General features: G+C 42.7%; 1 protein-coding gene across 7 annotated transcripts in view; it reads right to left on the reverse strand.

Moving 5' to 3' along the window:
- Positions 1-12260, reverse strand: part of RALGAPA1 (Ral GTPase activating protein catalytic subunit alpha 1) — a 219285-nt gene that overhangs the window by 99762 nt on the left and 107263 nt on the right. For all 7 annotated transcript variants that reach the window (XM_090033616.1, XM_090033623.1, XM_090033617.1 and 4 more), the window contains 4 exons: positions 12096-12194; positions 10598-10753; positions 9162-9290; positions 2427-2552 (listed from right to left, as the gene is read on the reverse strand). In XM_090033616.1, coding sequence (XP_089889742.1) covers positions 2427-2552; positions 9162-9290; positions 10598-10753; positions 12096-12194 — 510 coding nt within the window. The remainder of the gene's footprint in view (positions 1-2426; positions 2553-9161; positions 9291-10597; positions 10754-12095; positions 12195-12260) is intronic.

Genomic DNA, 12260 nt, shown 5'->3' on the forward strand with positions numbered 1-12260 from the left:
GTCCTCAGCTGATGCAGCAGTTATCAATGGCTAAGCTGAATTGCTTCTTGAGCTGAGCTGGGGGGAAGGGAGGAGAGGGGGAGTAGCTAGCAGCCAGTAGTACCGGATGAATCAGCTGACAGCCTGATCCCGAGGAAGCTGAACTGCCTGTCACCTCTAGTCCAGCCAGAGGGGCCCTCAGCTGATTTCATAGATGTTGCTGCCTAGGATCATGCCCTTCGTTGACAGGTGTTGGTAGCTACCCACCCAGATCAGTTTGAATAGAGAAGAGACGTCAGCTTGTTCGGCTCAGCCAAGAGTGCCCAGAGTGTTCTACAGCTATGGGGCTAACAGGGCAGCCACAAGTTTCTTGGTCTAGTCCCCTACATTGCAGCTGCCTGTGTTTTCCTTGAGAAAACATTGTACTTACTGGTATTTTAAAGGAAAGATCTCTTTCTTCATTCTGCCTTTCAAAAAAAAGGAGTGTATCTTATTTGGGGGCATGTGGTACTCGAAAAAATAAAGTACATTTGTATGTAATATGTTATTCAGTAAAAGATGTTTCATGATTTAGTAGCCTGTATAGAAAACAAGTTATTAGACTGTTTATCAACAGCCTAACCTGTTTGACTAGCTATCAGCCAATTCCTGGGTTAAGAAGCTTTCTGCCCAGACAATGGCTAAATGCATTTTTAAAGGAAAAGGCACAAAATGCATACTAGAGAGGACACCTAACTTTGTCAGACAAATGTCTATCTGGGAGATGAAATGATATACAAGGACATGAATATTTCTATCTGCTCTGAATAGAATAGAGAGTGAAGATAAGGGAGATATGATAAGCAAAAGGTCTCCTTGGGGAAATAAAAGATACTCAAGTCTAAAGGGAGGGAAGGACCCCACTCAAGGAAGCTGGTGAAATATTTGGAAACTACAATAGCAGTACTAGCTGCTGGAGCAGAGAGAATACCAAGACAGCTGCTTCAGGTTAAAGGTAGCAGTGAAATATTCTGTTAAGAAAATAAGAAGTGCTATAAAGGGTCAGACCAATGGTCCATCTAGGCCAGTATCCAGTCTTTGACAGTGGCACAAGTGGATGCTAAAGGGAAAGCACTGAAACAGATAATCTAGAGTGATCTATCCCCTATTCATTACCCTCCCTGGAAGCTACTATTATTAGTTTAGAGATGCCAGAGGAAACGACTCCAGACATTTTGTTTGGTCTCTAAACCTAACAACTCTTTAGCTTACATTTTTCTGTTTTATGTAATAAATCTGTTTTTATTTTACTTGCAGTTTGTCTGCTGATAAGAGTGACTTCAGGATGGATGGCAGCAACAGACATTCAGTTTCCATGGATAGCAGACATTTTATTTTGAAATCCCCAGGTATGCCAAAGAGTTCAAGGGGGCCTCTGCCACCAAGCTATAAAGATCAGGATGCTGGTTAGACTGAGATTTGCTAGGGGTGAGGAGTCCTCCCAGAAGCAAGATCTTGTTAAAACCCTTAGGCTATGCAGCAGGCCAGTGGACAGAAGAGCCAGGAGTCCAGAGTCACCCCATGGTGAGACCTAATGATTGTTGCATGTACTCAGCATTTTTATATCATCGTATGTAGAGTACAACACTATGTCCAATGAATACTTTGAACAAGGCTTTAAACCATCATGCTGTTCCTTCAAATTTACAACAGTCCACAAAAATCTTCAGAAGTGGTTTTACAGAAATTTTGTCTGTGGTGAGGATGAAGTCCACAGCAATTTTATCTAAATCAAGTGCTGAAGTGTCCTTGGAGGGGAAATTCTTCATAAAGCTCATGTAAAAAGTCTTTCCACAATGAAGAACATGGAGGCTGGAGACAAAATTACTACTGGGAAGTGCACAGTGTGGGATCCTACACTCGTAAGCATAGTAGCCAGACTCCCAGCTCAAGCATGCTAAGCTAGTAGAGTGTCCAGCTTTGTTGTATGGTAGGGTCTCCCTGAATCTGTATTTTATGGCAATGAGATCATATATAGGTTTTCTGCAGTCCCTAAACACATGGGTGAATTTCATCCTAAGTGAACTGTAAAAAGAATAAGCAGTGCATCTAGAATCTTTACTCCTAGTGCTTCTCTTTCATAACCGTTTAAACTTGTAGAGATTTTTCAAGTGATCGTGGTAACAATTTATATAAAATGGTGAAAATAATGCCGTTTTATTTATTTTTAGAATATATGCAGTCATGTCGATGATTTTTTATTGATAAGCAGTAATTTCAAAGTAACTATCCTTCAGCTGTTCTAAGATTGACATATTATATGGGCTTTTAGGTCTTGTACTCTAATAAGGAAGAAACTTAAAAAGAATTTTGGAATCTCTAAATACAAGTAAAAATTACTGAAACACAGATACTAAAACAAGTAATTCATAGCTTCAATGTCACCTAAATATTCTTAATATTCCCACCTTGACATCAGTGAATTGAGATACAGCTATATCAGGCATGTTTGGATGTAGAGCTGGTAGTTCACGATATAAATTAGGAAAGCACACCAGAGATCCCAAAAGAACTTGTGCTTCCACTCTTGGTGCCTGAGAAAGGGGAAACAAAAATATCATCTTACTGCAATAACAAGGCTATCAATAATATAAATACATGAAACATGCAGCTATTTTGTATGCTGAACTTTTATTAAGTATATAGACAAAGGGATGTTCAAGCAGCTTGCACATCTCAGAAAAACACAGCAACTTAATTTATTTTATGAAAGCTTAAATTAGTTGCTATACTGAAACAGATGACTGATAGCTCTATAGTATGTATTTGATCATCTTCCTGTAATATACCACAGAAATAAAAATATGTAATTTATGATATCCAACACTTATATCTATTTTTTCACACAAAGTATACATTTTAAATTATAATAAGCATTTATTGTCAGATTTCCAGATGGAAATAGCACCTCTTGCAGTCTAGTTAGTCAGAAATCAGTGAAAGAAACTTATTTCACAATACAAATATAAATGGTAAAATGCTGAGCCCCCAGCCCCATTCTGGAACACAGTGTATGACAGAGGCATGAAGGAGCTAAATGTTTAACAAATTTTGAACAAGGAAGTGCTGTAAATACGAAAATTTAAACTGTGTAATTGAAAGAAATCCAGTTTTTAAAAAACAGAATTATTAAACAATTTCTAGTAAAAGTAGTAATATTTCTACAAAAAGGTAACTCTGAACATGTTTTAGGTTCCAGTCAAAGCTATAAGCAAGAGATTTTACTATTTTCAGCAACCGGTAGGGGTGCATTGATAAAGATTTTCTTGGCCAATACAGACAGCTGATTATTAACCAGCCATATCACCTGATACAGATTCAATAACCAGTATTTAGTAATAATGCAAGGTATTTTAAACTACTGCCATAAATAAACTTTTTTTGTTTATTTTACATTTATAGCACACGCATACATGTGTGCACACATAGATGGATAGATTTTTTGCATTCTACATACATTTTGCAGCAAAATAAAAACACATATTAACTTTAAAACTTTTACTTCTAAAGTAGTTTGCAGTATGAACGTTTGTGACGAAAAGAGGAAGCTCTCGCTTGTTAGCCCAGGAAGGGCAGGAGGACCAACACCACTCAACTCCAGGTGCAGAGTGGATGATGGAGTGGTGACTGGAGCCGCCGCTGAAATTTATATTTATCCCCATGATCCGGCATAAGCAGAAAAAAGGGAGAGCAGAGCTCCTGGGAGATGTGAAGCAGAGCCCTGCTGAGGAAAAACCTTGGGAAGCTCCAAATCCGGAGAAGAACATGGCTGTCTTCAAAGCCTGGAGACCCAGAGGGGTCCCCAGTTAGCTGCTACCCTCCGCTGTGTACTGAGAGCTGCTGCAAGGCTGGAAGCACCAGAACGCCAAGAACACTGCAAGTGAGTTGGGCAACCACAGGAGCCCGGGCCTGGCGAAGCCCTGCTGTTTTTGGGTTTTTTAGGGGTTAATTGCTATGTTGCTTAGGAGTTGATGATCTTTAACGGGACATGGACTTAAAGAAGCCTGCTCAGAAGGACTGCTTGAGAACTGATTGAGCAAGGAAAATAATGGGTATTTGCTTTCTTTTCATTGCTATCAATTTACTGTGGAGGGAGGGGTCTAACCCCCTATGCCTGAGTCATGGCCGGATTGACTCTAGAGAGGCTGGAATTAATCACTGTAAACCCAGAGTGGGGTAAGGACTTTATTGACTTCAGATAACACACAAGAGTTGATTCATTCCTCCCGAGAGGCAGCCCTGGGCACCGCAGAGTGTGCAAGTCTGGCCCCCGGTACTTATTAATGACCTGGCCTTAAGGCCAACGTAAAACTAAGAACAGCACAAGTGAGCCGGCTGGCTTCAGGGTCCATCTACACTAGTAATCCACCTATTCCCAACTGGCTGGTGTATGGACAGGGTAAAGGGGAGGTAGGAGCCCCATGAAGAAATCCAACTGGACGAATCCTAGAACAAATGCTCAGTGAACAGACCACCGCCCGATTGTAAGAATATTTAACATCAAGTTGCCCAGGCAAGAATTGGGCAACATTAGTTGAGTGCTTAGATCTGGGAAGCTCTGTTCCTCATGGCACAATCCTGCCAAACCTTGAGTTACTGCGGGCCTCGACCCTATCCAGCACCGCAGTGCCAAATTTATATAGTTACATAATGGTTAATTTGATAGCAAAGTCATTATAAAACTCAATATTCAATTTGTTTTACAAAAATCACCATAAAGTCAGAAAAAATGGCATAAGCAATTTTGGCTTCTAAATCATGAAAAATGCAGGTCAAGATGTAAAAATTAAAAACGAAAAATGTTGAGGTACAGTTTGTAGTAGTAGAAGCCATTGTAAAAATAACAACAACAACTTACTTAAACCTTAGCATAGCAAGTGGGTGAGTGGAAGGTTTTTTCTTGACAAAAAGCAACATTCTGCTTTTTTTTTTTGCACATCAGTCAGTTCCTATTCTCATCCACAACATATGAAGTTGCACTAAGCAGCTGTTCTCTCTCAACACTGCTACAGGCTGCAGAGAAACTTCTGTGCAGCTTCAGCCAAAATGGGGCGGGCGTGGGTGGGATCTGCCTTTGTTGCTCTCCCAGTATTTCAGTTTTTCAGTACTTCTTGAAAATATATGTTCACTCAGGTAGCTTTGTTTCTGAATCGTTACACTGCTGTTTGCCCCATTAGTTTCTACCCCAGAGGTACTTTCCTTCAATTATCTCATCATACATTGAACACAAGAAGCTCAGTTTTGTAGTGTTGTCATCTGCTTCATTTGATTTCTTCTTTGTGGGTTCTGTCTGTTCTGTGTCATTCCTCCTGACTTGCATTTTTCCAGGTGTGTCACCAATATTTGTATAGCTAGTAGCTTTTTGCTATTATCAGTAAAATATCTTGGATCCAGCAGCACTGCAATGCTATAGAGAGGTTCTGATTCAATTTCAGCAAAGGGTGCTTCTATGGCTTGTAGCAAAGTAACTTTCATAGTTTTAATTTCATGGTCTGAATCTGTAACTTTGCTCAAAGGCTTTTTTAAAGCCACAATGGAAGGCATGACATGAGAAGCAGAGGCTGAGGATGAATTCAATTTATATGTTAGTTCTTCAAATGGTGCTAGAACTATCACTACTTTTTCCATCAGCCCCCACTGATATACAGTGGGAGTTGGAGGGATTTCATAGTCAGCTGCACATGCTCAAAGTGCATGTTTCTGCTCCAAGAGTCTATGCGGCATATAGTAAAAATGCTGTTTCACCTTGTCTGTATGTCCTCCTGTAAGCTCCTGGAAGGCATTCCAGGCTTAGTCTGCACTCCTTGAAAACAAGAATAGGCCAATGGAGAATGTTTGAAGTACCCAACGATTTTTCATCTGATAGCCAGTATGTCAGACACTGTGCTGTGATGATCACTCCTTCATTCACAATGAGCTGGAGTGCATGTACTATACAAGGTAAACTTGGCAAACTGGAGTCTTGCATCACCTTTACTATGTTTCTTGCATTATCCCTAATAATGACATGAACTTTTGTCTTTGGGATTTTCCATACTGCCAACATCTTGTCAAATGCCACTGAAATAGTCTCAGCCATATGGGAACTGTTGAACTTCTGGGTTATAGTTCACATCTCTCTACTGTACAGTTAAACTCAGCATTAACATGGGTGATACATCAGAGCTCCAAATATCAGTAGTAAAGCTAAATGCTGATATGTAAGCATCTTCAACCAGCATCTGCATGCATCTTAAAACAACACTGTACAGCTCTGGCAGTGCAATGGCAGCTATAAACCTTCTGCTGGGCAGTGCATAACGAGGCTCCAGGCATTCAGTGGGACAGCATAATCTGGTATCTTCTACAATGGAAAAGGGCTGATCATCTACAGTTATAAATTCCACTAAATGGTTAATTATTTCTTTAGCCCTGGCATCTCTACTTCCAAATTTCTGTGAGTGTTTTAGAGCTTTGTGTAATGATAGCTGGCTTAGCACACCTTCTTCCTGCCCTGCTTCTTCTCTGTAGTAATCTTTCGGAAATCATTGTATTCAGTAGCACGGTGCATCTTGAGGTGCTGTATTAAGTTCACTGTGCTGAAATCTTTACTAGTGTTGCCTTCATGTGAAATATTTGCAGCACATATTTTGTAACCAGCTGTTCTGTTGTTCTTTTCAGACACTTTAAGAAAAAAATTCCATACTGCACTTCTTTGGGACACATTTACCAGCTGCTTGAGATCACACGGTGCACCATGGTATAGCATAAAGCACTTTACTGAATAAAGGGCTCTGCTACCTCACCTGCACCTGGCCCCCCTGCTCTGGATACAGCACCTTGGAGGTGCCTATACATAAGCAGTAAGGCTGCTTCAATGTGCATTGTGCAGACTCTATTAATCATCTGTTTAATTGAATCTGCTGGATTAATCGAGTCTGCTGGAGTGTGAATTGCCATGCTCCAGCAGACTCCAGTGCCTCGTCACATGTGTCAGCATCCCCATGCTTAAAAATGGTGGTGAGGGTGTTTGAACTAAAGCTTATTGAATGAACTTTAGTTCAAGCACCCACACCATCATTTCTAAGCATTAGGGTGCTGATAGAGGAAACACAGCGGCACTTTAATTAGAGTGGCTCTTGGAGCTGCTCTAATTAAAGCGTTGTTCCCCCCACCACTCCCAGCCAGAGCACATGAAAGAGTGCCCTGTGCCATTTGCAGCCCCTGCCCTTCAGGCTCGGGCAAGGGCGGTGCTGGGAGAAGCTTGGGGGGAGGGCCAATAGCCATCCCAAAATTTGCCTTACCCCCCTGTAGCTGGCCCTCCCAGCACTGCTGCTGTTCACAGGCCATGCAGGTGAGCCAGAAAATGTGTGGTGCTCCTGGCAGGGGCAGTGCCAGTATCTTTCTGGCTGGGGGGGCCGGGCCAGGGCTGGGCTTGGAGCGGATGGGAGTGGGCTGGGTTCAGCTGTGCAGGGCTGGCAGTGGTGGTGGGAGGGTCCAGGGGAGAGGGCTAAGGCAAATTTTGGGGTGGCTATAGCCCCCCCCAAACCTCCCCACCCTGGCTGAGCCCAGTACTGGTCCAGCTCCCCCACTTGGAAGTCTGACACTGCCCCTGGGCTCAGGGCAGCTGCCTGAGCCTGCGGCTGCCCGCGGCTGGGTAGTGCTGAATGCAGCAGACATGACAGGGGTGGGGATGGGCAGGCAGAGCTGCCTGGCTTGACCCAGCATGACTCAACCCACAGTGCCCTGAGGCCTGCATCCCAGGGGCCAGGACAGCTGCTGCCCCACACTGTGTGCAGCAGGGTCCTTCCTCTGGTGGGGACTCTCTGGAAGTCGGGGAGGCAGTGCTTTAATTAGAGCAGCTCCAAGATCCACTTTAATTAAAGTGCCCGAAGACCACTCAGCCCTGGGCAGCCTCAGGCAGCTGCCCTGAGCCCAGGGGCAGTGTCAGACTTCCAAGTCAGAGAGCTGGGCTAGTGCTGGGCTCAGCCAGGCTGGGGAGGTTGGGGGGGCTATAGCCATGCCAAAATTTGCCTTAGCCCTCTCCCCTGGACCCTCCCAGCACCAGCACCAGCACCAGCACCAGCACTCTTTACAGCACCCAACCCAGCCTGCAGTCTGTGCTGCGTTGTGACACTGTGGCAGCTGCTCTACTCCAGACCAGCCTGCCTGCTGATGAGGGGATGGGGATGGGAAAGAACCCAGGCATCCAGGAACCCCAGTCTTGCGGGTAAGAGGCAACCCAGGTGGTTAGACTTCATGGTCCAGGAGTCAGTATGAAGATGAAAATGTCAGCTATCTTATAATATCTTCCATTTTTTCACCCAGTAATGATCATTTCCTGAGACAATGTTTTTTCTAAGAACAGCAGTCTTAGGACCTGTAGTCTTTAACACACACCACTGATAGAGTTCTCTAAACTTTAACATTTTTCAAGAGAAAACAAACCTTGTTGGAGCTAAAATTAAATATTCAAAGGAGCAAAATACTTGACATGAGCTGCTGATTAGCACTGCTATATGAACAGATGTTCTACTCAAAAGACTAGTTAATTACCTTATAGTCACACTGTTATAAGTATAATATTCAAAACATACTTCCTAAATATGGAACGGCCAAAGTTTAACTTCCTAACAGTCCCAAAGCATACATTACAAAAAGTTAAACTGGCAGAGAGAGAACAAGTGCAAGGGGCTGGACCCAATGATCTTGTAAGGTTCCTTCCAGCCCCTAACAGCTATGAAGCTATGAAAAACAGCCATACGAGTAACATACCAATAAAAAGGAATCCCTTTCTTCAAAAATGTAGATTAACTTCATAAAACTAAAAGCTTTGCTTACAGCTTTGAATATGTATGTAGTAAAAAATGACAATTCCTTTATGTTTAGTGCCTCCCATTAAACCACTTTCATCATTGTTCCTGATATTTAGCATGCAAATATGGACACCACACACAAAAACAAATGTTTACATTCTTCCTATCACGTGTTCCATAGAGGATCTGTGTATCATTTTATTAAGCTGCTTTGCAATTTCAAAAATTACTAAAGCACTACAGATAAAAATAACCCAACTGAAGAAAAATATTGCACAACACTGTTTCTATTAAAACTTCTCATAGTTCCATGGGATCAGAAATGACATTGAACTGATGAACACTTACATTGAGAAGAGAAGAAGCTGCCACTCTACCAGCTGCTACAATGAAATCCATAATAAGCATGGTAGCACCAGGCAAACCAAGAGAAAAAAACTGAGGAGAACAGTGCTTGATGATTGTATTGACAATATCCTTGCAGGAAGAAAGGAGAAAAAACAGTTATCTATAAGGAGTTAAAAGTTTGATACAAAACTTCAATTTCTTTACAGGAGTTTAAAAAACAAAGTAACGGGACAAAAACCCCCCCACATCTCCAAAGTTAATGATGTTGTTTTAAATTGCTTGCCCTTGGCAAACTCTAACAAAACAAAAAGGCTAACTTTTAAAGTCCTGTTCCAAATGTTTCCATATCAATACTCTATATAAACTGTAAACTGAGGGAGCTTTACAGAACAACTCACCTGTGAATACATATCTTCTTACACCATACTGATCATACTTTATCTTAATACTCTATTAATACATAGCTTATGAAGGGTTAACTAATGATTTCAGAGTACAACAAATTGTTTTGTAACCATCTACTCTGCCAGTGGGTACCAACCTTTTTGGCAGGCATGACACAAATTAAGTTCTGTGCCCTCCCCAAGTGGCAGTCTGATTCCCTTCTCCTTCCTGATCTGCTGCTCTTCCTTCTGCTCCCTGCTAAATTTGCTGCTATGATATTTCCTATTTGTCTTATCTGAGGCTAAACTCATTGCTTCCTCCTCAATCCAGCAGGTGCCACAAACAGAGGCTGCCAATGCCACAGGCTGGCCACCTTTGTACTATACTTTCTACCAATGTGTTAAATCCATCTGTAACAAGTACAGTTGTCTATATCTTTAAAGAAGAACAGCATCTTGGACAAACTTAATGTGCTGGGACCATTTACAGAATACATTTGTAGAGGCAAATAATTAAATTCTATAAGAAATCTGACAAACTCAAAAAATTAAGAGCAATTATGACTAAATATATTTATTTGTATGCAACAAATAGAACACAAGAAGAAACATCTTTGCTTAAGATAATGTGAGGGACAGTGATTTTATGGAAGTGTATATATGAAGAATTATTTATTAATGCTTTCCTTTCACAGGATATCTTTTTCATCTTTCCTATCAATAAATCTTTTTATTGGACTGAAATTGTATGTTATGAGATAGAGTTATGGTCTACAAATTGGATGTGGAACTAAAAGCTGGGCAGGCCTAATCCCAACTCTGACAGAAGACTCCTATTATATCCCCAAGGTAAGTCACTATATCTTTCCATAAGGTTCTCAGTGTCTACATTAGGAAAGTGAAACAGGACTAAAAGCTTGCTTCTTCCTTCTGTGCCTCACTTCAGTCTGCAAATGGATAATCTGTGCAGACGAAAAAGAGGGCACATTTTCTGATCATTTCAGTTATACTTCTTATTTATTGGAATTTCAGAAAAAAAATACATAAATTTACCTGATCAACATGAAGAAGTCCACAATGCATTATATTGTAGAAATGAGTTAAAAAGTCCCGATTTGGAGAAACGTCTTGTCTTCGCTTCATTGTCTTACAAATAAGTTTATAAGCATGTAGCTTGCCTTGTTTGTATTTATCAGTCAACATGGTTGCCTACAGTTTTAAAAAAGTAATTATTAAACAAAAATTAGGGGTGCACCGACAAAGATTTTCTTGGCCAATACTGACGGCAGATTATTAACTAGCCATATCAGCAGATACCGATCCGATAGCTGATTTACAGGAATGCAGCTGGGCAGCTTGAAGAGCAGTGGCCAGCTGGTAAATCTGTGGGGGAGAAGGGGAATGGGGGGGGGCAGTTAGAGGCCCCCCTGCAATGAGGGAGGGAGTGGGGCAGGGGCTGGAACAGGACTAGATTCTGCCTAGCCAGTGCAATGAATGTAATCCTGGGGCTGGGAGTGGGATGGAGCCATGGGTGGTTCATCCAAAGGGTGTGAGGCAGTGGAGAGGTGGGAGGGGGCAGTTCCCTGACACTGTGCGCAACCCTGGGAGAGGCCTGGGGGCATGTTCTCACCTGGATTTGTGTGTTGGGTGGAGGCAGGCTGCCCGCTTTGGGCTCAGGGCCAGGGTCTGTGCCAGCCTATTCCTGGCAGGGGGGCTGGGCTCAGCTGTGCAGGGTAGGTGGCTACAGTGAACTTTCCCTTTGCTGCCTTTCCCTTGGGAGCCCTGTGCTGGCCATGTGTCTCCTGCCTACCTCTGCTGAAGGAAAGGCAGAGCTGAGTGTCCTGGGCAGGGGCAGCACTAGGGGAGCTTGGGGGGGGGGGGGCTATGGCCACCCAAAAGTTCTCCATAGCCCATCCATAGTGCCCTCTCTCAGTGCCGCCACCCACTTCGCACAACTGAGCCCAGACCTGGCCCAGCCTCCCAACCAGGAACAGTCTGGTGCAGCCCCTGGACCCCAAACCCACAGTGAACAGCCCTGCCTCGCCTCCAGCCAGTGCACAAATCCAGGGAGACATGCCCCGCCATGTGGATTTGTGTAGTGGTAGGGAGCCGCCTCCCCTTCCCACATGTCCATGGCTCCATTCCACTCCTAGCCTTACGGTTGTATTCATTGCCCTGGCTGAGCAGCACCTGCCCCAGCCACTGCCCCACTCCTGCCCTCACTGTATTGAATTACCACTCCCACACCCCTTTCCCTTTCCTATGCCCCTTCCCCCTACAGACTTACCAGCTGGATGCTGCTCTCCATGCTGCCCAGCTGCATTCCTAGTTGTGTGCTTGCTGTGGCTGTGCACACACATGTAGCATTTATCAGCGACATTTTTGGCTACACTGGCCAAAAAAAGCCAATGGCTGATAATGTTAATTTTCTTTTTACTCCGTGCCAATCCAATATGGCACTGATATATCGGTGCACCTCTAACAAAAATGTATTAACAAGATTTACATTTGGTAACCATGTGAACTTTCGCTTTACTGTTTTTGGATTTACCTTGAAAAGCCATGGAGTTAGAATTCTCAATGGTGGGATTAAAACTGGTGGAGATGGTGAAGTCAAATTATCGGTTGAAATACCAAGATTATCTCTTATCTGCAATTATTTAAAACAGAAATAGAATGTATAAGCGAAATTTACAAAAGATTTTGTTTTCATTCT

The sequence above is a fragment of the Crocodylus siamensis genome, chromosome 2 (assembly GCF_052110815.1).
Source record: "Crocodylus siamensis isolate JL-2025a chromosome 2, ASM5211081v1, whole genome shotgun sequence".
Taxonomy (NCBI): Eukaryota; Metazoa; Chordata; order Crocodylia; family Crocodylidae; genus Crocodylus; species Crocodylus siamensis.